Below are 25,228 nucleotides of genomic sequence, written 5' to 3' on the forward strand. Positions count from 1 at the left end.
AAAAGAAAAGAAAAAGAAAAAGATCAGAGGGAAACCAGAAAGAAAAAAATGTAAATTGACATCTTAAACTACAGATGTCCCTACAAAGGCCCTCTTGAAAAGAACTGTGCTTTGAGATGTTTTCGGTTTTCCCCACACTGCCTGCCTTTTGGTTAACTGCATGCTTTTGAGAGTTGCCTGCCTGGGGATAGAAGTGTGACTGTAGATTTTTTCTTTCTTTCTATCAATCTAGGAATACATCTACTTGCAAATACATCTAAAACTCCATTCCAATTAATTTCTGTTTTAATTGGTAAGATTTAGCTGTTGCAATATTTTGTAAAGTTTTCCACCAAAATACCCTCAATGGCAGAGAAAGCAAACAGCAGAGGTCGAGCAGATGGGCAAAGGTGCCCACCAGAAGCCAAAACTTTTTCCAGAGTGTCATGTTTTAAGAAACTTATATGCATATTTTGCATCATTTGCTTTATGTCCATATTTTCTTCTCCCCAGATCATTGTAAAATTGACAGTCCTTTGAGAAGAGCCCTATTTATACTGAGGTCTCTAGTACTTCCTGGCACACTGACAGGTATCCCAGGTCCATAAAGCACAGAAGTAAGGGAAATCTGACATGATTTTCCTTTTTACTGTGTGAGGCCTCAACTCTTTTAATGTGTGAGACCTACAATTTTCTCTAAGAAAGACTAATGATGCTTGATGCGTAATAATTTATACCCACTGACATTGCCTAGATATTAATAATCAGAATCTTTGCCCTGATGGGTGTGGTTCAGCTGGTTGGGCATCTTCCTGCAAAGCAAAAGGTGTGGCAGTTCAATTGCCAGTCAGGGCACTTGCCTAGGTTGCAGGTTCGGTCCCCGGTCGTGGTGTGTGCCAGAGGCAACCGATCGATGTTTCTCTCCCTTTCTCCCTCCCTTCCTATCTCTCTAATAAATAAATATTTAAAAGACAATCAGAATCCCCAAGCTGTGGGGACTTAGAGAAAGAATCTAGTCTCTAACAGCGGAGAGAGCTCAGGCTCATAGGAGTGAAGTGATAGACTGTCAGGTTCACACACACAGAAAGCGGCAGAACTAGAATTTGGAAGTCCACCTCCCTCTCCAAATGGAGGCATTGCTCTATACCAAGCTGCCAGTCACGATGGTGACATATGTAAGTGGTGCCCTCTAGGCTTAGGCAGTGGACAGAATGCCCTCTCATGCCTCATTGGGTCCTCCCAACACTTCAGATCATGCCTGCTTAGTTAGACTCGCCAAGCACCAGAACTGAGCCACTGCCCACCTGGTCATAGCCCTGCTACTGCTCCCTCAGTCACACAACTTATGCGTTGAAGCCTTTAAATTGCACCCATAAGGTCTTGGCTGTCCTTAGATGAAAGACTGGCTTTCCCCTCAGCCTTGAGGAGGGGGTGAGAATGTCGTTTCAGTTTGGAAGCCCAGAGGAATAGCTGCAAATCCATGAGCTGAGAAGAAGGCATTTGTACTCCTTTCTGGTACAGACACGGTCACACATAAGCATACTGCTTTTTTCAGTGCTTATATGTTCATTCAGCAGCATTCTTAGTTTCTACTCAGAATTTATAAGCTTTCTAAATTTCTGTTAATCAATATATGATATAGCAGGAAGCTGTAGACTTGTCTTTCTTTTTTCCTTTCTTTTTCTTTTTTTTTTTTTTTTTTTTTTTTTTTTGATGTGTAGTCTTTCTGCTCATGCTTTGCAAAGGGGCTCACAAGTCTTAAATCTCTGCTTGGTAGCATCTGTGGATCTCCCCCCTTACTCCAGAAGGAAGAGATTCATGGATGGCCTGGTTTTAGTTGGGAAAGATGTCTTCAATGCTGATGCTCAGAAAAACCTTCTTACTCTAAAGGAGTCCTTTGTCCCATCATCAAATAACGCTCTGGTTTTGAGGCTATAGACAAAAATTCTGGCTTCCTCAGTATAAAACAGCTGTGGTGGGAGAACAGGGAGGGAAGGTTTGAAAGGAGTCTATTGATGTTTAACTCTCATGTCTTTTGTATAGATTCCAAAGGCCCTGAGAAACTGAATTTTTTTTAAAGCTCTACTTTGCTAAGGGTCATGGCTCCCTTATATCCCTTATCATTTAGTTAATTAGATATTTTGCTCTTAGCTAATTCTGCTTAAATAAATATGGACATACATGAAATAACTACCACCTTTACAAGTCAACCAGGAACTCAATGTTTTCCCATCACATTAATTGTGTAGTGAATGTTAAAAATTGGATTCTTGCCAGCTTATCAGTCTGAAACCTTGAGGAATGGTAAAAGTGCCCCAAAGCACAGTTTCATGACAATAAACCTCATAGAACTGGTGCCATACTAGTAATAGTAGTCGATTATCTTAACATTTTGATTTAGGGACATTACTAGCAACACCTCTGAGCCCTAGGATTGCCTTTATTCTAGGCAGTATTTGATTCTGACAGGGAAGAGCTGGGATGATGGATTTCTCTGTCTTTTTCTCTTTAAAGCAAGATATTATTCTCTATGGGTTTTCACAAAGCACTGTTTCTAGGAATCCAGTGTAAAGGATTTGATTTAATAGTCATTACTCAACTTTCAAAACAGTCACTGACAATTGCTCTTAGAGTATTCTTATCCCAATATATCTTGGTTTCAGAAAAATACTTAGTATATAGCCATTCCTCACCTATTCTCTCCCCACAACACAAACCCCCACCACTCCCCTGCCCAGTGTCGGATCATTGTTATTCAGACTCACAGTGCTCACTCCTGCTTTAGGATTCATCATCTACTTTTTTAAAAAAATCACAAATGCACTGGAAATAATACTGTCTGAATAGACCAAAAAAAAAAAAAAAAGTGTCCATGTATTAAAGGAAAAGTAGCTTATGATAATTATTCATTTGAAAATGTAATAAGATTCCAAAATGGGATCCATATGGTAAAGACTATGTATATTTTTAGTTTTAATTGATCCCAGCAGACTACTTCCCCCAAATGTTGTATACGCCCATTAGTAATATTTGTAGATACCTGTTTTGAAACAGTTATGAGCATTTATCCTCAGTCTTTACCACTCTAATAGGTGAAAAAACAGTTTATCATTGTTTTGATTTTCACTTTCCTGACTATTAGTGAGATTGAGCATGTTTTTTATATATTTGTAATCCTTTGTATTTCCTCTTCTCTTTTAGACCTATTCATATCCTTTTCTCATTTTTAAAAACTCAATTCTTTGTCTTTTCTAAAGATCAATTTATAGGATTTCTTTGTATAGGAGAGATTATTGCTGTTTTGTCAATTGTATTACTAATATTTTCTCCTACACCATCCTTTTCCTTTTGGCTTGGTTTATGATGATTTTACCTTACAGAAAATTTTAACTTTTAGATGGTCAAATCAGTCAATCTTTCATATATAAACTATACAGTATGCACATACAGTGTGTGTATATAAACTACAATATATTTTAGTGTATATATCGTGTGTATTTATATATGTAGATATAAGATAGATCTATCTTCATGGATACATAGATATATATTTCTCAACAACCTATGTCTCAGTATTCTATGTTACTTAGAAGTTACTTATGTAACTCATATCATTTAATTAGTTAACCTGACTTAATATTATCTCCAACTATTAAAGTTAAATAAAAATCTTGGAAATTCTATTTAAAATGACACTACAGATTTTAATGAGTGTTTACACAAAAAATACATCAGAATTTATATAGTTCTAATTGTTGAATGTATAATTTTACCTTTTTCCTAATTTTAAACATTATGTGGGAGTAAATTTAATCTGATCAATAACCCAGTACAAGAAGTTCAGGAAGTTTGGATTAACCAGTCTCTCTATGAGAAGACAAAACCAGGGAATGAAGTTACAGGTTTATTAAAAACCCAAACTGTCAAACAATATGATTCACCCAAGGATTTTGGATTCTCACTTAAAAATCCTTATGACCTAGAAGTTTTTGTAAGAAAGTGATTTGTTTTTCCTTAAAAAACTAGTACACAGTTTAGTTTCTTTACTTTCTGCAAATTCTAGAAATATTAGACTGATATAAATCTATATATGTACTTCTAAGCTTCTATAAACTCATCAGAATAAAGCTCCTTTTGCTGAAGAGATTTTGCAGTGAAAGTCAGATGTTGGCCAACTTTTTATGTAAATGACCAGATAGTATATATTTTAGACTATGTGGGCCTTGTGGTCTCTGTTGCAACTACTCAGCTCTACCATAGACAACTCATAAATGAATGAACGTAGCTACACTCAAATGAAACTTCAAAGAAAAACTGGTGGAATTTCTGCTCTATGATCTAGAATGTAAGGAGCTTGGAAGTTGTCAGTCCACAATAATAAGTAAAACGTTGGACAGACTAAACAATTGACAACTATTCTCGCATCCATTAGAGAAGTGAGGTCACAAGGCAAACTTCTGCCTTGAATTGGAGAGACAGGCAGGATATAGATTACAGAGAATTAGAACTTACGGGGCAGAAACTCCACGGGAACCAAGGTGGTGCAAGGAAAACCTTAGCTGTAACATAACTCATGAACTGCTGGAGGCTCAGAGTGGACAAGTCTGAGAATTAAGTAATCTGGGGGTCCCAGACACAGGAGGGCTCACCCACTCTTGTGAATTTTGCCTCCAGAAACTGAGTGAACCAGGCTCTCGAATGAATACTGGAGGAAAATCCCCTCACGTCTCTGGTAAGAGCAGAAGGAAAGGGAACGTTATGAAATACGCTGGAGTATTCTGGTTTTCTTAACAAGGCCCACCATCAAAAGGAACTATTTTACCAGATCCTAAACTACTGTGGTTTTATCAGAGCCCAACTAACCTAGGGGACAGCGTACTCTATAATTCTGTTCTGTAAAGGGGGTGAGTTGCAGAAATAGATAAAAAGCACTTATTAAGTTCACAGTTCAGAGGCAGGCTCACTAAAAAACTGAGACTTCATCATAAAAGCACTTCTCAGCCATGAGCAAGTAAAATCTGAAATTGAAAACACAACACCATTACATTTAATTCCATGGATCCTCCAACTTTCAAGGAGTAGATACGTATTCACGTGAATGACATGGTCAATAACAATAAATATTGGGAATAAGCAACTGCTATGAGAAGTGGGGAGAGAAATTCTGAATGAGGGAACTTGAGAAATTCTTGCAGAGAGATGGGACATGAAAGAATGAGTAGGAGTTAAGGCCGAGAAATGCTCTAATTGTCAGGTTTGGGTTTCAATCAACTCCTGAAAGCAGTGGAATATCCTTAAAGATAAAGATGTGGTGAAAAGAATGGTTTAGGAGTATTGGTGTGAAGGACAGAAACTAATGTTTTATTCTGTGATCAATAACTTAAATGAGAAACATTGATTGTTTGCCTCCAGTACGCACTCTGACTGGTGATCAACTCACAACCTAGGTATGTCTTGATCAGGAATCAAATCCACAACCTTTCTGGTGTACAGGATGAAACTCCAACCAACTGAGCTACCTGGCCAGGGTTAGGGATAATTCTTTTAAAGCAAGGGCCTTTACATTCTAGTAGAGAGAGAAAAAAGCATAGCTAAATAGTTTAACTTCATCATACTTCCTGGTTCTGACAATTCCTGTGATTAAATTGCTGTGAGTCAGAAATATCCTTCATCATATTCTGTATAAAAAAAAAAAACCAGTTCATCTAACCACTTTGCTGTACACCTGAAACTAAGACAAAATAATATTGAATGTAAACTGCAATTGAAAAATAACATTAAAAAAGAACAGACAGACAGAACCCTACTCTCAGAGATCTTAAATTATACTCTAGTGAGAGAAAATTAAGCAAGCAGGTTTTAAAGTCAGTCTGTGTCTTTTCCCCCTACTGTGCTCTTGGCCCAGGGCTCTGACTTCCCTGAGTTACAGCGAAGGAGCATGTGTGATGACAAGAATGTGGTGTCTGATCTCATGGTTTTTAAACAATACAGATTTAATTTTTTAAATAAAATTGATAATGAAAAGTAAGAAGTCAAGCTAATCAAATATTGACTGACAATGGACAGGAGTTTTAAAGAGCATTTTCAGTGAATGGACTTGAAGAACTATAAAAACAGTTTCAATTACTTTCTAAAGGATAAGAGATAATTTGATTGAAATAAGATACTTGATTTACCTATTTTAGTTTTTATTTATTTATTTGTTGATTCATTCATTCATTTGTTGGCTGAGAATAGGATGTCTCCTCAGTATAAATAATGCTCCAGGCTCAAGGGTGCATCAATCAACAAAGTAGACAAAGATCCCTATGATCATGAGGCTTACATTCTGGTGGCATTCTGACAAATATTATAAATAATTAAATATGTCGTGTATTAGATAACAATGCAATAAGAAAAAGTAAAGCAGCAAAGTGATATAAAATGTTAAAAGTAAATGGTGGACAAAGGGGAGGAATTCTAAGTAGGGTGGCTAAAGACAGCAACCCCATTTATACTTAGTGACTTTTGAGTATAGCGCTAAAAGAGGCTTTGCTCTGCCAGCAAACTGATCTTTTTGTTTTCTACTGCCTGCAATACAACTTAATTATAATAATAATGTCAGTAAGTCTTTTCTCTTTCTGAAATTGGAGCTGTTTTTTTCAGGAATTTCTTGAGCTCAGATCTAGTATGTAGGGAGACTTGACTATTTTTTTCTGCGTGATTATAATTCAAGATATGAATGTAACTGGATTGGTACAAAAATTGGAGTTTGGGGGTGCTCTGCCTGCCTAGAGCCAAGGACCCTGGCTGTGTATTATTATCTTTGGTAATAGAAAATGTTCACACTGCCCCGCTATTTTCGTGCCCTGCTGGGAACCTTGCTGTAGGGCAGCATTTTCAAGACAAGGTCTGTGGACATCTCTGAGTGAGTCACTGGGGATGCTTATAAGAAATATCGAGTCAGCACAATTATTGATCAGACTGAATGAGGGAATGGGACCCGAGCATCTCTATTGTTATCAAAACGATAGACTTGCACCCTAAAGTGTGGCCCTAACACAAATTTTGCCTTACATCAAATTATTCATCCTTCATGTTCCTTTCTATGAGTGAAGACAGTTTCAGGTGGGTCTTGATATTACTTAGGATACGTTCGAGTGATCCAGAGTACGGCATTGACTTCTATATGAGGATTTGGTAAAGGACAAAAGAAATCTATTTTGTTGCTCTTTTTATTGTTGCTTTCACAGTTGTAAATCTGCACTAGGTGTCTTATGAAATGGTTTTAGGGTACAGAGTTCTCACACTCACTGTCAAGAGTACGGCCCAGTGTACTGCCAACCTTCCCAACCTATTTCTCATTATTTTCTATACCCTTTTGCTGCACCCAATATTAAGTTACTTGATGTTCCCTCCTCCTGAAGTGTCCTCTTCTCCTTTTCCTGGCAAATGCCTATTTACCTATTCAAAGGCTGTCGTTGATCCTTATAAATCCTCCTAACTGTCACTTCATAGATATTCTGTCTTGACTATTTCATTCCCAGTCTTCCTCTATCATTGAATCTCCTTAGAACTTTGTACATCTCTAAAGGTATGTTTATTTTGTAAAGTATTAGCCTTAAGTGTATGCTCCTGAATTTCCTTCCAAGAATGTAATTTTCTCAGATTCTACCAACCCTTCTCATTTTTGCTTCTTCTACAGAATGTAGCTAAGGTGTCACACATGTAATGGGAAGTCAGTATGCATTCCTTGAATTAAAAGAAGGGATGTATTTGCTGTAGATAATAATAATGAATTGAGTTTTGTTTCCCAAGTTGAATAACTAGAAGCCTAAAATTAATGATGTTAAATCAGAATTTTCCTTGTTTGCTAATTTGGAACACTGACACATATGCTATTGAGAAATAATGATTATATCAAGCATAGTTCTGATTGTGCTGAAATACAGAGTCATCAGAAATGCTGGAAGTCCAAATATAAATGTGATTAGTTTGATATACTCAAGAATGCAAGCTCATGTACCTGGCTTCCCTTATTTGGTAACTCATGTAAAGGAGCATTCTATGACTGATCTTCACTTTTGTATGGTTCACCTGTAGCACAAGTCACATCTCACAGTTATCTTAGCATTGGGGAATGTGCTTTCACCCTTTTCTGCCAAAGGACTAGCTTCTATCATGACTGCTGTGGCACACCGGTTGAAATATTAGCTACTATACAAATGCTAGGGAGTGTTAGAGTCCTTATTTAAGAAGAGCGAAAGAAAAGCCCTGAGGAGCTGGGTTACCCCATATAACCATGGTAAGGAGATGAAATTTGAGCTGGGCCTTGCAAAAACAGGTAGAATTTATATTAACACAAACAGTGCTGTGTTCCTTTCTCTCTCTCTCTTTCTCTTCCCCCACCCCCACTTTCTGTGTAGGTTAGAGTGTTGGGAACGGTAAATACAATAGGTAAGTTTATATAATGAAAAATTGAGAAATGAAGCAGGATGAAGTTGTGGGCAACTGCTTTGGTTTTCTATTGCTTTGTAGACTAACCTAAATCATAGTGTTTAAAACATTTCATGTCTTGACTCAATTTAGTTGGGCAATTCTTCCTTGGTGTCAGTCCCGCTCATCAGGAGGCAGTTGGACAGTGGCTGGGACACAAAGCTTTCTTATCATATACATGATGCCTTATTTATTTTGTGATGGCTGGAATAGGTAAGGGCAGCTGGGTCCTGTGTCTTCATGCGGTCTTTCCACATTCGCGGCCTAGGATTCCTCATTTCATTGCTGCCTTAGGGTAGAGTACAACTTCTTACAGGTAGCTCATTTTCCCCAAAATGTGTCCTCAGAGACCTAATCAAGGCTTCTTATGATTTAGCTTTGGAAACTATGCAATGTTACTTCTGCTAAGACATGGGTCAGCCTAAAATCAAGAAAGTGGAGATACAGACTTTATCTCTCAGTGAGAAAATAGCTCATGCACAAGTGGTATGGCTTGAGAGGCCTTGATGGTAACTACCTTGGAGACAAGCTTCACTACTACCTTACATTTTCTCCCTATACCCATTTACTCTAAAATTTCTATTAAAATAAGCATGCACTATAATTATAGTTGGATCTGGATTTTATTTAATCCTTAGACTAAAAACTCTATTGATATTTACTTTGGTTTGACTCTGCCAGCAAATTGACCTTTTATTTTCACTGCAATATAATATTTCCTGATGATAATAATTTCTGACACTATTTTCTTTCACGTGTCTGAAATTGGCATTGTTTTCTCAGGAATTTCTTGTGGGGAAGTTTGGCTATTTTGTCTACATGATTATAACTTAAGAAATGACCATAATTTGGGTAGTACAAAAACTGGAGTTTGGGGGTGGGCAGTTGGTGCTATAAACATTATGTGTGCAGTAACTAAACTGTTTCCAAGGCTGTGGAATTCTTTCTGCATTTTGCATCCGAGTAGAATTTAAGGGGTAGGGGAAGTTTAGATATGTTTAATAAGTTCAAAGTTTTTATCCTTAACTGATAAAGTTTTAAAAGCACTACCTTAGTCTTTTTTTTAAAATAACAAAATAAGAAATTATTTAGAAAAGAGAATTTCATGAACTTTGTATTGAAAGTATATACATAACATAATATGCCGCGTAGTTTTCTTGTTATTCCAGAATTGAGGCTGCAGACAAAAGAAATTGATCCTACCTCCTTGTAATTGCAGAGAAACAGTTAGTAACAGAAACAGCTAACATGCACCTCCATTACTAGTCTTCTGAAAGATGCTAAAGCAGAAAAGTGGTCTCTTCTCTCCCTGCCTTCTTTTAGGAGGCTGAACATCCTTAAGCAAGGATACCTATCAACCTGCCACTGGCTACTCTAGCAGAAATAAAACCAAACAATTGGGAAGAGTTTCATTATATGCATGTTGGGGGTGGTGGCGGGCACTGTCATTTGGAGAGAGGGCCAGCACCCCTTTGCTTAAATTTACAAATTCAAAGATGTACAAAAGTTATAGCCTGCATGTGCCTGCACACCTGAGAGTTGGCCATGCAGAGATGAGATTGATGGCTTTAATCTTGTCCAAAGTGTGAAACATTGAGACAGAGAGGTGAGTACATCAGAATAATGTGGCAGGGTGTCAGAAATGGCGTGGGGGCGGAGGGGTTCTGAGGACCATATAGGCAAAGCTCAGAGTGTCATTGGTGCCTGGGAGCTTCCTTGGCAGAGGATCCTGGGTTTACATAAATGGCCAATGAGAAAGAAGGCTACTGCAGAATCTCCTAGTCATCACCAGTGCCCTCTCCCTCATCTTTGGCCATCATCAGAGAAACATATGCAGAGCAAAGACACAAAAGCATGTGAAGGGTGGGTCTGGGGCTCAGCCCTCACCACCGCGGGCTGAGTACCAAAGGGAGGAAAATTTTGAGATAGACATGATATTCACATTTTAAAATAAAGTGAAGTAAGTCTTATAAATTGAAATAAGACTAGTTGAAACAGTGTCAGTGATTGAAATATTAAGGCATGAAGTCAAGATATTAACAGATGTTTCCCAGTGGGAAAGGAGGCTTGAAAAATGAAGATTAGGTCGTCGGCAACCGTCCGTCTCGAGAGACGATGGTGTAGCTTCTTAAGAGTCTATCTGCACCGCCGAGAATGGCTGTGCAGTCCGACTCGGGAGTGACACGGTATCTGTCTCCTCCCGTGTTGAATCGACATCTTGCGATGACGCTGGAGTGTCCTCTCCAGTGGAGCTGAAGCTACAGAGCCTGGGCAGGGTGATATGGAGGGTCTGCTGTTGCCCATGCAGCAGACCCCCCCCCCTCTTCACAGCTGAAGGGTCCAAGGGAAAGACGGAGTCAATACAGCTTGGCTTCAGGTGCGCCGCAGGAGTTGCCGGTGTTGACTACAACGTCAAACCGCCTTAGGGACTCCGGCTCCGGATTTTCTGTCGGGGTTTACTCCCTTAGCCTTTCCCCTGAAGAGGTATGCCGCAAGGCAGCGGAGGTTTTTTGGAGTCAGAGTTTTCCTTCTCTGATGTGCCCTGACTGGAAGATCGAACCAGCGACACTTAGCTCGCAGGCCGACGCTCAATCCACTGAGCCAAACCAGCCTGGGTTACTCTACAGCTGCTGTACTATTCTTTGTTCCAGCACATCAGCTGTCACCTGTATATGAATTGTTCCTGCCACAATACTGGCAGAATGACGCCAAAAATGAGGGTCTCGGTATGATATTAATCCTTCAATTTTCTGTATCTTTTCTAAGGCAAGATGTAATTCTTTTTCATATTCTGGTGGCAGTCTCAGAAGTAGAACCTGATAGGCATCTTTAATCAATGGAACAACACTGAGAAATATTAATATAGCAATAAAAAGAGAACAGAGGGGATCAGCAATGAACCATCCAAACTGCTCTATGAGAATTGTGGATACGATCACACCAATACTGCCAAGCGTGTCTGCCAAAACATGTAGAAATACACCCCTCATGTTAGCATTCATGCCTCCGCCTGCAAATCCGTGGCTGTGACCGTGCCCATGGTCACTGTGTCCATGCATATGGTGTGAATGGCTGTGATCAGATGAGTGACAGCTTCCCTGAGAAGCTCCATGGGTATGGTTATGGGCATGGCTAAAGGCACAGATACCAATAAGGTTTACTATCAGTCCTCCGACTGAGACCGGTGTTAACATGTGTGTGTCTAATTCGGGAGGATCAATTAATCTAGCCACTGACTCCATAAACACAAAAAAGGCTATAACCATCAGAAAAAGTCCATTAATAAATCCAGAGAGGATTTCTATCCGGCCATACCCATAGGAGAAAATCCGAGTTGCTTTCCATCTACTCATTAGGGCAGCAAAGAGTCCCATGACCAAAGCAGAGCAGTCAAAGAGCATGTGAAATCCATCTGAGATCAGACCGAGACTATTGGTCAACACGCCATAGAATAATTCCACAAAGGTAAAAAGCAGATTCAAACACAAGAAGTAAAAGATCTGCCTAGAGTCATTCTCCTCAAGAATTTGTTTTAGTGATTCCTTAATAAACCTAGAGATCGACTGGGAGCTATGCTGAAAAGCATCACCCATGAAGTTATAAAGAGGTGTTCCTTCAGGAGAATATCCAATTAGAGTACCTTTCTGTCCTCTCTTAGAAGGAGACGATAAGATGTTAGCAGACAAAATGAAGAATATAGCGCTCACTACCACTCCTCCAGAGAGGACGTGTTCAGTGCTCTCCTGGTGTGCTGCTCTGTTCATAGCACGCAGCTGGTCTGTTATTGGATGTGTCCAAAAATTTCCAAAAAGTAGAGCACTAATAAATATGGGGAAGGATCCGTAGCGGGTACATTTGGAAACTTCCATTTTGACTGAGCAAATGGAATCGACATAGAAATCCAGGATCATGACAAAAAGGATAACCGTAGTGAAAGGCATAATATTAAAACAGCATTGTTTGATTTTGTGTATATACTATATATGTATATAGACCACATATGCAATACAACATATATAATAATACAATATATAATAAATAATGTTTCATAAATAGATCTGCATATATATATGAAAGTGGGAGGTACTATAAATAAAGCCATGAAATAAATTTATGAGTCCCCATGAGATTTACAAAATGGAGAAAGAACATCAGGCTAGGGAACCAAGGGAAGTTCCTTTGAAGAGGTACCATATAGAATGAGCCTTGAGAAATGAATTGGGATTTGGGGAATACCTAGTTGGGATAGAGAAATTCAGGGAAAGGGAAGAGACTGCATAAAGAGGGCACAGATGGTATAACACTGCTGCAGGGATGAACCCGATTGGCCTGGAGGACCATTTTGTAGTCTAGATTGGCTGGACATTAGGCTGTGTGGAGGGCATGATGAGGTTGGATGGGCCATTTACATCAAGTAGTAGTGACTGAGGTCAGTAGTGCTGCTAGTCAGTAATGGCTTGCTGAATGAATGAATGAAAGAATGAAATGATTGGATTGCCAAAGGTGGATCCTCTCTCTTATGTACTAAGCAATGAACAGCCAGTAAGGATTCCCTTTAGAGGGCAATGATATTGGCTGAATTATGTTTCAGGAACATTAGTAAAGATTTTCATTCCCACTCTTAGAAGAATTAGCCTAGCTAGTACAGTAGCAGAACCTCTCCAAGGGCCACATTCCCCCCTCTGCAGACACTTCTATAAAGGGACCCTGGTTGATCCCAGCATCAACACTTACTGAGGGATATTTTGTACCCCTAGGTTCCTTCTGGTATTTGTAATTCCCAATCCACTTGGACGACTTTTACTTCTTGGAAACCGTTTCTGGCAGGACTCTGAGAGGAAACAGATAGCATAAGAACCCAAGGGACGTTTCATTGTTTCAATCACCCATTCCTACCAAGACAACCTGCACCTTTCTGGGTCCTGCACCTGTCGGAGGCGTACGCTTCTGGACCTCCAAACCACCAGGGGGCCCACAATGTCACTGATCCATGTACTTCCCAGGCGCGCTTTCTCCCTCGCCACTCCGGGCTAGGCCAACTCTTCTAACGCCGAAGCCACGTCAGAGTTCTACACTGACCAATCAGAAGAGTCTATGTACTAGCGGGGGTAGGGCTGCCGAGGTTGGACGAAGATGGCGGTGTGGGTGAGGTGAGGTGTAGGCAGTAGAAAGGGGTTCAGGCGCGGGGTACGGGGGAACGCGGAGCGATGGCTCGTGGCGGCTGCTGGAGTAGATAAATAGCCATCGCCCTGCGGGTGTGGGAGGGAGGGAGGGTAGGACAGCCTGGCGCCACGAGAGTATGACGGGGCTGTACGAGTTGGTGTGGCGGGTGCTGCACGCTTTGCTCTGCCTGCACCGCACGCTCACCTACTGGCTCCGCGTTCGGTTCGGCACCTGGAACTGGATCTGGCGGCGCTGTTGCCGCGCTGCCTCCGCCGCGGTCCTAGCGCCGCTCGGCTTTACGCTCCGCAAGCCTCCTGCTGTAGGCAGGAATCGCCGTCAGCACCGGCACCCGCGAGGGGGGCCGGGTCTGGGCGCCACACACCCCCGGCTGCGCTGGCGTGCGGACGGCCGTTCCCTGAAGAAGCTCCCTGTGCACATGGGCCTGGTGATCACCGAGGAAGAGCAGGAGACCAGCTTCTCGGACATCGCAAGCCTCGTGGTGTGGTGCATGGCCGTGGGCATCTCCTATATTAGCGTCTACGACCACCAAGGTGAGGCCCGGCGCGGGGAGGGGAACGGGGGCGCCTCTAGCCGCGGGGATCTCACATCCGGCAGGTGTACCCGCTCACCGCAGCCTTCCCGGCTCTGGTCCTTAAGTGCAAATTACAGTGTTCACGCTTTCGAGGAAGGGAGCTAAGCTTTATTGAACACATGCTAAGTTCCTGAATTTGACTCAGTCACTGTCTATGCATTTTAAAATTATTTCTTATTCATTATTCCCAAGTAAAATAAACGGTATCTGTACCTTTGTTTCACAAGTGAGGAAGCTTGATCCATAACATTCATTGGTTTGTCCAAGGTAAAAAAGGTAGTAATAGAGAGATTGACATTTTAGTCAATATGTGTTTTTCTGCATATTTGCCCTTTTACACTACGTGTTTCTCCAGAAAGGTTCAAGACACTGATCTTAAGTCACAGTCAGGCTATTGAGAATTTATGGTTAATGTGAGTGGTTGGGGCCAGGGGGCATTTGAACTGAGCTAATGAAAAAATGAGAGACTGGCTAGGGAGAACAGAAAACGGTCACCTGTCTTGGGAGGTCTGGCTTGGATCCTTAATCCTCAGTGGCCAGCGTTGTATTTGACACAATAATTGTCCTCTCTGTAGTTTTGATTGAGGGAATTTTCACCATAGAGAATTTTTGTAAACACTTAACCAGGTGGCTACAAACCTAAAGGCTTGCGCTAAGCATTATTATCCTTGAAATCTTACATTTAATTCCATGGATCCTCCGGCTTGCAGGGAGTAGACATATGCACGTAAATGACATGGTCAATAACAAGAAATGTTGGGCATAAGAAACTACTATGAGAAGTGGGGAGAGAGATTCTGAATAGGGGGAACTTGAGAAGTTCTTGCAGAGAGATGGGACATGAAAGAATGAGTAGGAGTTAAGGCCGAGGAATGCTCTAATTGTCAGGTTTGGGTTTCAATCAACTCCTGAAAGCAGTGGAATTTCCTTAAAGATAAAAGACGTGGTGAAAAGAATGATTTAGGAATATTGGTGTGAAGGACAGAAACTAATTATTATTTTCTGTTCAATAACTTAAATTACTGGGATGCTCCACAGATGCTATAACTTGATCTTTAATCTTTAATTTTCATTAGATAGGTGGTGTAAGTGTGGGTTTTTTTCAGAAAGGGTGGTTCGAGGTCTGGCTATTACAGGGTATGACAGTAATCTTTGATTGACCTATATAACCTTTCTTGCTGCCAACAAGTAATATGATGTGTAGGTAGCCTGACATCAAATGATGATTTGCCCTGTAGGGTAAAGTTTAATATAGTCTGGCTGACATTTCATGGAACTTGCCAGAGAACTTGGCAGAGGAATAGAAATCATGCATCAGGTAGATACATTGCCTGGGAAACAAAATAAGTGAAGCACAAATGGCATTTAGTTAAAGCATTTAAGCTGTGTGGTGAATTGACTTAAAAGTTGATCACTTTATCCAGGTGATCCTTCTAAAGTAGGGGCCTTTTTACCTTCTAGTAGGGAAGGAAAATGCAGAGCTCAATAGTTGAACTTGGTGACTGCCTGCTACCACAGATAATATTGCAACACTTCCTTGTTCTGGCAATTCCGGTTACTGAATCACCGATGGAATTCAGAAGTGTCCTGTGTCATATTCGCAGTAAGAAAACAATTGATAGTGATAAGGAAGAAGTCCAGCTGACCAGGTATTGACTGACAGCTGAAAGGAGTTTTACATAGCATTTTCAGTGAATGAACTGAGAGCACTTTGTTTCCTAATATAAAATCTGTTTTAATTGTAAGGGATAAGGAATAATTTCATTGTCAAAGTAAGAGACTTTCCTTTTACCTGTTCTTGGTTTTGATTGATTGAGTTGTTCATTTATTCATTTACTAGGTGACAATTGGGCTTCTATTAAGTACCCGATACTGTTCCAGGCAAATAGCTGCAGCAGTGAACAAAATAGACAAAAACCTCTGTTCATGAAACTTAAATTTTAGTGGCAGTCTAACACATATAATTATAAGTTAGTAAAGTATAATGTATTCGATCATAAGCGTAATATGAAAACTAAAAGAAGGGGATAAAATGCTAAAAGTCAGTGGTGGAGGTGGGGTGGAGTTTTGCATAGAGGGGCTTAGGAAAGCCTCAGTGACTTTTTTTTCTTGTAAAGCTTTATTGAAATGATTGTAACTGTTTTCCTATGACAACAAAGTAAAGGTAATTAATGACAGATTAATTTTATTTTGGAAAACTTCCTTCTCTGCCACTCTGCAATTATCAGTGCTAAACATTTGTAAAATGTGCTATAAAGCCAGTCTGTTCTGACATAGAAATACTGTATATTCTTGGAATTCTCCAACCAACAGTCTTCCATGCACAATGAGTATAGTCCTGAATGGAGTGAGAGAGCAGGCCATGTGGATATGTGAGAAAAGTTGTCCTTTCCAGAGCAAGTAGGTTCTTCAGCTTTACTCAGTTTTCTCTAGCAAACTTTTGTTTTAACTATTTCTATATAAAGATTTAACTTAGAAAAAATTGTAATGCCAGATTTATTGAGTACCTTCTGTGTTATATAGCACCAGGATACAGAGAAGTATAAGAAATGGTGTCTCTTAAGGAGTTTACACTCAAATTAGGGCTAGCTGCTAAAAATTATTATAAGCAAAAATATAAATGCTAGTGAGTGGCATTTTTAGAATGAATATTCATTCTGATTGTAATTGGCTCTAAATTATATTTAATCCTTAGTTTGAAAAAAATCCATTGATATTTCCCATGGTGTGACTACTGCCAGCAAACTTATACTTTTATATATTCCACCTGCCTGCATTATTACTTGGTTATAATAATTTCTGCCAGTAATTCTTTTCTCTTTCCGAAATTGGAGTTGTTTTTTTCAGGAATTTCTTGAGCTCAGAATTCTATCTGGTATGGAGGGAGACCTGGCTATTTTTCTGCATGATTATAATTCAAGATATGAATGTAACTGGATTGGTACAAAAATTGGAGTTTGGGGGCTTTTGGTGGCATAGCCACAGGGGTGCTCTGCCTGCCTAGAGCCAAGGACCCTGGCTGTGTATTATTATCTTTGGTAATAGAACCTGTTCACACTGCCCCGCTATTCTGGTGCCCTGCTGGGAACCTTGCTATAGGGCAGCATTTTCAAGACAAGGTCTGTGGACGTCTCTGAGTGAGTCATTGGGGATGCTTATAAGAAACATCGAGTCAGCACAATTATTGATCAGACTGAATGAGGGAATGGAACCCGAGCATCTCTATTGTTATCAAAACGATAGATTTGCACCCTAAAGTGTGGCCCTAACACAAATCTTGCCTTATATCAAATTATTCATCCTTCATGTTCCTTTCTATGAGTGAAGACAGTTTCGGGTGGGTCTTGATATTACTTAGGATACGTTTGAGTGATCCAGAGTACGGCAATGACTTCTATATGAGGATTTGGTAAAGCACAAAAGAAATCTATTTTGTTGCTCCTTTTATTGTTACTTTCACAGTTGTAAATCTGCACTAGGTGTCTTATGAAATGGTTTTAGGGTACAGATTTCTCACACTCACTGTTAAGAGTATGGCCCAGTGTACTGCCAACCTACCCAACCTATTTCTCATTATTTTCTATACCCTTTTGCTGCACCCAATATTAGGTTACTTGATGTTCCCTCCTCCTGAAGTGTCCTCTTCTCCTTTTCCTGGCAAATGCCTATCTACCTGTCCAAAGGCTGTCATTGATCCTTATAAATCCTCCTAACTGTCACTTCATAGGTATTCTGTCTCAGCTATTTCATTCCTAGTTTCCTCTATCCTTGACTCTCTTTAGAACTTAGTACTACATCTCTAAAGGTACTTCTGTTTTGTAAAATAAAGTATTAGCTGTGTGTATATGTTCCTGAATTCCTTCCAAGATTGTAATTTCCTCAGATGCTACCCATCCTCATTTTTGTTTCTTTTACAGAGTGTAGCTTGGTGTTATGCATGTAGTCAGTATGTATTCCTTAAATTGAAAGGAAGACTGCATTTTCTGTAACAAGATTAATGAACTGAGTTATAAATTGTTTCTCAACACAAATACTACCAGAAGCCTTAAAAAAAATAGAAGAAATGAACAGTTTTTCCCTAGTTTACTTACTATTGGCAATTATGGTTTTATTATTATTATTTTCCTTATTTTGAAATAGAGTTGCGAGAAGTAATGAATATGAAAATATAAATATGATTATATTTTAATATGGGAAACTAGTGCATCTGGTTTTCCTTACTAGGTAACTCATTTAAAGGAGCACCTTATGACTAATCTTCACCTTTGTACGGTTCACTCGTAGCACAGAATTTCACATTTATCCTAGCATTCTGGAATGTGCTCTTCTTTTTCTGCCAAGGGGGCTATTGTAGATCCCCATCTATTCATTCTGACCCATCTCCTGCATAGTCTCTCTTGACTGTTCTATCCCCCAGTTTTGTTATCTTTGAAAAGTCCTATCCACCTTTTGTTAACTTTTGAAATGACCTGTTTGTGTTCCCTTCTGTTTACCCATACTACTTGATCAATGTATAAAATAAACCTTTACTTAATAGGCATAATTACTCTGTTGAACATTTACTGTGTACCAGATACTATGCAAAAAAGTACATTAAATCACCACTTTAATACATGAGAAAGCTGAGACTTAGAAAGCAAAAACCTGTATCTAGCAAGGAGAAGGTCTAGAATTTGAATCAGATTTTATTCCCAAGTGTTTGCACTTAACTGTTATGCTATACGGACTTCTCTACTGGTGGGAGAATGTGACCACAGTACCGTCACTTTTAGTACTATTTCTGATTATGTTTGATCATCTTAGAGCCTTGGTAAAGTGGTACTTAGCTACAGATGATGGAAATGATTGGTAAAGATGTTTAAAAGCTGATAGAATTTTCTTCACACCACTATTATAAATGTTTATCCTATAAGTCATAGGACTCACTTTCCTTTTTTAAACAGATAAATTTACCTTTATGGGGCTCCTGCTCTGTATGAAACTATTTGTCAGGTGAGCAGAGTCTGTAAAGATAGTTGGGTTTTTTAAGTGTTTAATCAGAAACTGAGAAACTCTTAAGAGACTTGTTCATTGTACATGTTTCTTTAGCTGAAGAGCTGGGGCTTAAAACCCCAGCACTCATTCCATTATACACTGCCACCGTTACACACCTGTTCCCTTGCTGCACTCGCTAATTCCAGTATAATTGTTTTTGATGCGGTATCTTGAGTCTCTCTCGAAGTAAAACTGTTTAGTGGGTTATAAGATTTATTTTGTTACGACTACTTCATTCATCTAAATTTTAATGACATTTTAAAAAATTTTACAAAATTGCTTTATTTATTTTATAAGTGTATGTTTTCCTCTCTGAAGTTTGCCTTTAGTTGTGTTATAATTTGATTGTTAGAGAATTAAGTGAGGGTAACCACTAGGTAACTTATAGATGGTCTAGTTTAAAAAGAAAAAGGTAAGTGACTTTAATGACTGCAGTTATTTATGAAGAGGTATTACTTTAATTCCACCATTGGAGAGATGCTTCATAACTAAGAGATTTTTCAGTGTTTAGCTCACTTTTCTTCCCTTTGCTTCCCTTGTCCTTATAAATTTTTGATGTTAGATATTGTTTTTTTAAATCTCTTTCTGTAGAAGGAAAGAATGATCACAGTCAAAAATTTGAATATCAGATTTAGAAGATACATTAAATGAAACTTAAAAGTCTCATTTTATAGAATTGTTTCACATAAATTTTAAAGGAAGCAGTATTTAAGGGATACAGGTAAGATTTGCTGATTGAATACTTATCTAATTTAACTCCTTGTTACTTGATTTTAAGTTGAAAAAAGTATTTTGTCATGACTTTATGACCCAGTTAATATGTACATGCTTGAGGAAAAAATAGGTAGTTTAAATATTGAAACCTATAAGTAATTCTAAAATGTCATTTTAACTAATATAGTAGAGATTTTTAAAGACTCCAGTGAGGTACCTGAAAACAGTATATAATCTATTAATAGGTTGATAGGGCATACGTACTCAGTTCCCTCTCTTTGAAATATTTTTTCTCTAGGCTTCTGTGACACATTGGCTTGGATTTATTCCTGTCTCACTGCCTGTTTCTTCTGAGCCTTATGTCTGGCTTCTCTTTCTTTGCTCCACTTTAAATGGTGGGGGTCCTGGAGTTTTGTACTGTATGTATACACTTGTCTTTCTGTTGTTCATTGTTCACTTTGTCTTCTAGATCAGGGCTTTTTCTTAAAGGGACTGCTAGTAAATATTTTAGGTTTACTGGACTGTGTGGTCCCTGTATCAACTACTCTGGTTGCCGATGTAGCCAGAAAGCAGCCATGTGGCTGTATTCCAGTTGCAGTGATTTGTTGACCTCTGCCTTACTCTGTTTTCCTGTCTCAGAACATAGTACTACCTTCCAACCAACTGCTCACACTACAACTTAGATGTCACATGTAAGTTTTTTCCTACACCATGTTCCACCTGCAGTCTATTTAACAGGTCTCCTTGGTCTTACTGCTAGAATACATCCCAAAATTTTCACTTGTTTTGGTTTTCCATTGCAGCCACCCAAGGTTATTCTCTTTTGGCTGAATTACGGCTATAGCCTCCTGATTGGTCTTCATTTCTATTCTGGTCCCTATACAGTAGCCCCTTATTGTGGGAATCCATTCCAACACCCCCTGAAACTGCAGACAGTACCAAACCCTATATATACATTATATTTTTTTCTATGCATACAGTCATGTGTCATTTAATGACGGGGATGGGGATGTGTTATGAGAAATGTGTCTGTCGTTAAGTGATTTTGTTGTACAAGCGTAGAGAGCACTTAAACCTAGGGGATATAGTCTGCTACACACCTAGTCTTTATGGTACAGCCTGCAAACATATCTACACATGGAAAAGGGGCAGTAAAAAATTCAGTATAAAAGAGAAAGTATAAGTGTGTGTGTGCACTTACCGTGCTGCTGCGGCAGAAGCAGCCTGGAAGGAGGCTCCCTAGGAGGGAGAGTAGGTGTTAGGAGTAGGGAGAGAGGGAAGAAAGAGATGAAAGAGACCGAGAGACACAAAGCTTGAGAGGAGAAATATATAATAAAAGGGCGAGGGGAAGAGGAAGGGAGAGAAACAGACAGGGATATAGAGAGGAGCTGCACATGGTGGAAACAGGTGAAGAGAAATGGAGGGAGGGGAAGTGAGTTTGTGTTTAGGAGTGTGTGTGCTTGTGTCTCTACAGGGATTGGCAGGGCAGGCTCCTGGGCTCCCCACCTGGCCAACTCCTGGCCCCTCGCCATGGGTAAGCACAAGGGGTTAGACAGCATGCTGAGCCTTTTTTTTTTTTTTTTTTAATTTGAACACCAGAGCAACTAAATTCAACATCTTCATCATGTCCAGCCTTTTCTTTCAGCATTGCAATTAAACTTTTTGTTTATAATCCATTTTAATCTTATAGGACCACCATCTTATATGTGGTCTTTCACTGAAACATCGTTATGCAGTGCATGACTGTACATACTTATGATAAAGTTTAATTTATAAGTTAGGCACATTAACAGATTAATAAGAACTGATAATAAAATACAATAATAACACTATACTGAAATTAAAATTATGTGAATGTGGTCTCTCTGATAACCTATCTGATAACCTTGACCACTGCTAGGTGATGAGTGGGCGGGAAGTCTGTGCAGTGTGAATAGGCTTGACAAAGGGATTATTTACAGTACCGGGGAGGGTGGAGTGGGATGGGGGGAGATTACATTGCGCTACTCAGAGAGGTAGCAATTTAAAATTTCTGAGTTTATTTCTGGAACTTTTCCTTTGCGTATTTTCGGACTATGGTTGACCGTGGATATCTGAAACCACAGGAAGCGAAACCATGGAGAAAGGGGGACTACTGTATAATCAATCCATTCTTTACCCACCAGCAAAATGATCTTTTTGATCATTCAAACTATGACTAAAACCTTCTCATGACCTTTTATTGTACTTGGAATGTTTTCTGAGCTCCACCAAGGTCCACAGACCTCTTCAGGTTAACACCTTTGCCTACATCTCTGATAATTCCCCTCTTTGCACTTAATTTTTGTGTTCACCAGTAATACTGGCATTTTTTCCCTTGAATATAGTGAAAACCTAAATGCCAGTGGAATATGCGGTACCTGTAATGGTAATGATTTTAGCTGTGAAAGTACTGATTTTTGTGTTTTAAGAGCTAAACAAAATCAACGAAGACTTTTTGTGTAAAATAATGTAATTGTTAAAATAATCATGAGATTAGCACCAAGGAAAAATACATGTCATACAAGTGAAAAAAGCAGGATGCAGAATTGCATGATCACATACTCCAGGATTACACACGCATGTGGACAAAGGCTAGGGAATATTAAAAACTGGAATAGTTGTGTTGTAATGGTAAGGTAGATGAATGGTAAGGGGACATTCCTTTATTGTCTAAACTTTGGACATCTTATATAGTTTTTAGTATTACAATTAAAACAGATTTTTCTTATAATATAAAAAAGTACAGTTGGCCCTCAAAGTACATAGTTAAAGTTTAATAAGAAATCTAAAAACATTGTAGTCTTTCTGAGGTCCGCTTTCCTAGCCTACTGTATTCTTTCATGGAAATTGTAGATTTTTGTGGTTGTGTGCATGTGTGTGTTTTAAATTTTTTTGGCTGTTCCCTACATCTTTTTTATATATTTCCGTATAGTTTATACTTGGAAAATTGAGTGCATAAGATATAGTTGTAGAGAAACAGAACATAATGTCAAATCCTTTAAGTCATTATTGCAAAAACTTGTTATATTCCCAAGTCATTCTTAAAGAATTTAACAAATTCTAGTCCTAGCTTTTTCCCAAAGATACTGTTCACAGATAAAAAGGTCACTTCTATTTTATGCACTTAAACTGTTTTGAGAGAAGAATTTGAAATTTAATGGTAAAGTGGATTTATCATTCTCTGTCAGTGTTAGGAACAGTTACTGAACTGAGTAATTAGAAATCTGGAGACCTGGATTTCATGCCAAATCATTAGATTCCTGACCAAGGACAGTTGTGTGACCTTTCTGGGGATGAAATAATTTGTGCAGCTTATTAACTATATAATTCTGTAAAATACTCAGAAATTTGAGTGTTTGCAAATGTTTATCTCTTAGATCAGTTGTTCCTGAATGAATATAATCTCAACCTGCTTTCACATAAAATGATTTTTGTGATAATTTCTTTACTTTTGTTATATCATTTTGGCTTTACTTTAGATTCTGTGAAAGCAAACAAGATGAATTATGATACAGAGAAAAAGAATAGCTACGTGAACTATGGCATTGCTAGACGAATTGCCTGTCTTAATCAAAGCCATACTTACATCTTGTTGCATTTCTTGTGTATCATGTGAAGTGGGTGTGTAGACTTGGATCTGAAGAAAATTGTAGGCTGATAATCTTGCTTATGTGCAACTGAGATAAGTACCATTGAGTATAATCAGATTTCTGGATGGGGGCCAGGCTATGAGGTATCAGGAGTCATCTTGCTAATAGCTGTCTTATCTGTACATTTAGCATATCTCAGAAACTACACTTAACAAAATTTCATCTCTTTATCCAAATCAGCCAAGACAAATGTTCTGTTTAAAATAACTTTATGAAAGTCTTTGTAACTATGTCTCTGTGTAGTATTCTTCATCTTTAACAGAATATTTCCCTGTGTGCAATGAGGAAGTGTCTGCTTTTATTGTGAGAGGTTCCTGGAAACTTAAAAAAAATTCCATTCAGTTACTTGTTCATTAACATTTTCCTGTTCTTAGGTGGTATTTTGTGTACTGATAATTGAGTTTATTAAATAAACATTGAACTCTTGCTATATGGAAGGTGCCCTTGGGGAAAAGAAATGAGTGAAATACGAGTTCACAACTAAGTACAGTTTAGTAGGGAAGGGGTTAAGCTGTAACTCAATAAAAAGTAGCATATTGGTCTATTAAGGAGTTTGAACAAAATGTATATATTTGGAGGGTGTGAAAGTCTGTCAGGAGGAATGGGCCACATCTGGCTGGGATTGGGCATAAGTGGTATTTCAGCTGGCCGTGAAGAGTTAGGAGAATTTTACAGTGTGGGGCTGCATAGGTAACATAATAAGATGGGTGTTGGCGTCTCTCCATGTGTTTTTGGAGGAATATAAGGCACTCTAATTTGCTGGCAATATGGTACTATAGAGAAATAGATTCATTTATTTCATAAATATGAATTTCCACCTGCCAAGTGTGAAAGCATAGGCTGGAATGTTAATGCTGATCTGAGCATCTTGTTCTTCAGTTCTTCATATGGTCAGTATTCGGGGAGCCATTGAGGATATTAAAGTTGGAATGTGCCAGGATAGAACATGTGTCCAGAGAAGATTAATCTTGGAGTCAACCTAGTGATAAATGAGAAGGGGCAGGAAAGACGCATTAGAAGGTGGTTGTAATATTATAAAGAAGACTAATGCTTGAAACAGGGACAGTGGGCAAAAGGAGATGGGTAAGGAAACACTGCTGTAGAAGAGTGTGTGGGCTCTGCATGTTAACAGGGCACTGGCGGGGTGGTGGTGATACCTCTGGAGAGTAGAGAAGATGCCTGGGGTGACTGGGCTATGGTTTTTATTTATTTGTTAATTATATAAACAGCTTTACAGCAGTTGCGATTTTGCATCTCCTATTGTCCCATCATTTACTCTTCTCATATTGCCCATTTTCTTCCATGCCTTGTCCCTAAGTGCATGTAAGTTTCACACTTGGACCCGCCCCTCACCCCCCTTTTTTATCTTGAGGTAGTACAATGCTTGAGAGCTAGCTGCCAGGTTTTAGATGTGTTCATTTTCAGATGCTTATAAAACTTTGGGGTAGGATTATGTGTTTGAATGAGCTAGAGATGAAAGAACCCAAATCCTGCTCCTATTTTTACTTAAAAATTCAATGTTATGTTCATCATGTATGTTTTGCGCTAACTTTAAGTTTTTAAAGATAATGTACTGTTAATATTTTGTCTTAATTATTGA

The 25,228-nt window shown here is 38.9% G+C and overlaps 1 protein-coding gene and 1 pseudogene across 1 annotated transcript in view; one reads left to right on the forward strand and one right to left on the reverse strand.

The window, feature by feature from the left end:
- Nucleotides 1–11,075: 11,075 nt before the first annotated feature.
- Nucleotides 11,076–12,395, reverse strand: LOC150007673 (proton-coupled zinc antiporter SLC30A5 pseudogene; annotated as a pseudogene).
- A 1,341-nt stretch (nt 12,396–13,736) lies between these two features.
- The window catches only part of NUS1 (NUS1 dehydrodolichyl diphosphate synthase subunit), a 35,280-nt gene continuing 23,788 nt past the window's right edge, over nt 13,737–25,228 (forward strand). The window contains exon 1 of the mRNA XM_090280624.1: nt 13,737–14,168. Coding sequence (XP_090136750.1) covers nt 13,754–14,168 — 415 coding nt within the window. The 5' untranslated portion in view covers nt 13,737–13,753. The remainder of the gene's footprint in view (nt 14,169–25,228) is intronic.

The sequence above is a fragment of the Furipterus horrens genome, unplaced genomic scaffold, assembly GCF_987537825.1.
Source record: "Furipterus horrens unplaced genomic scaffold, mFurHor1.1.pri manual_scaffold_6, whole genome shotgun sequence".
NCBI classification, from domain to species: Eukaryota; Metazoa; Chordata; class Mammalia; order Chiroptera; family Furipteridae; genus Furipterus; species Furipterus horrens.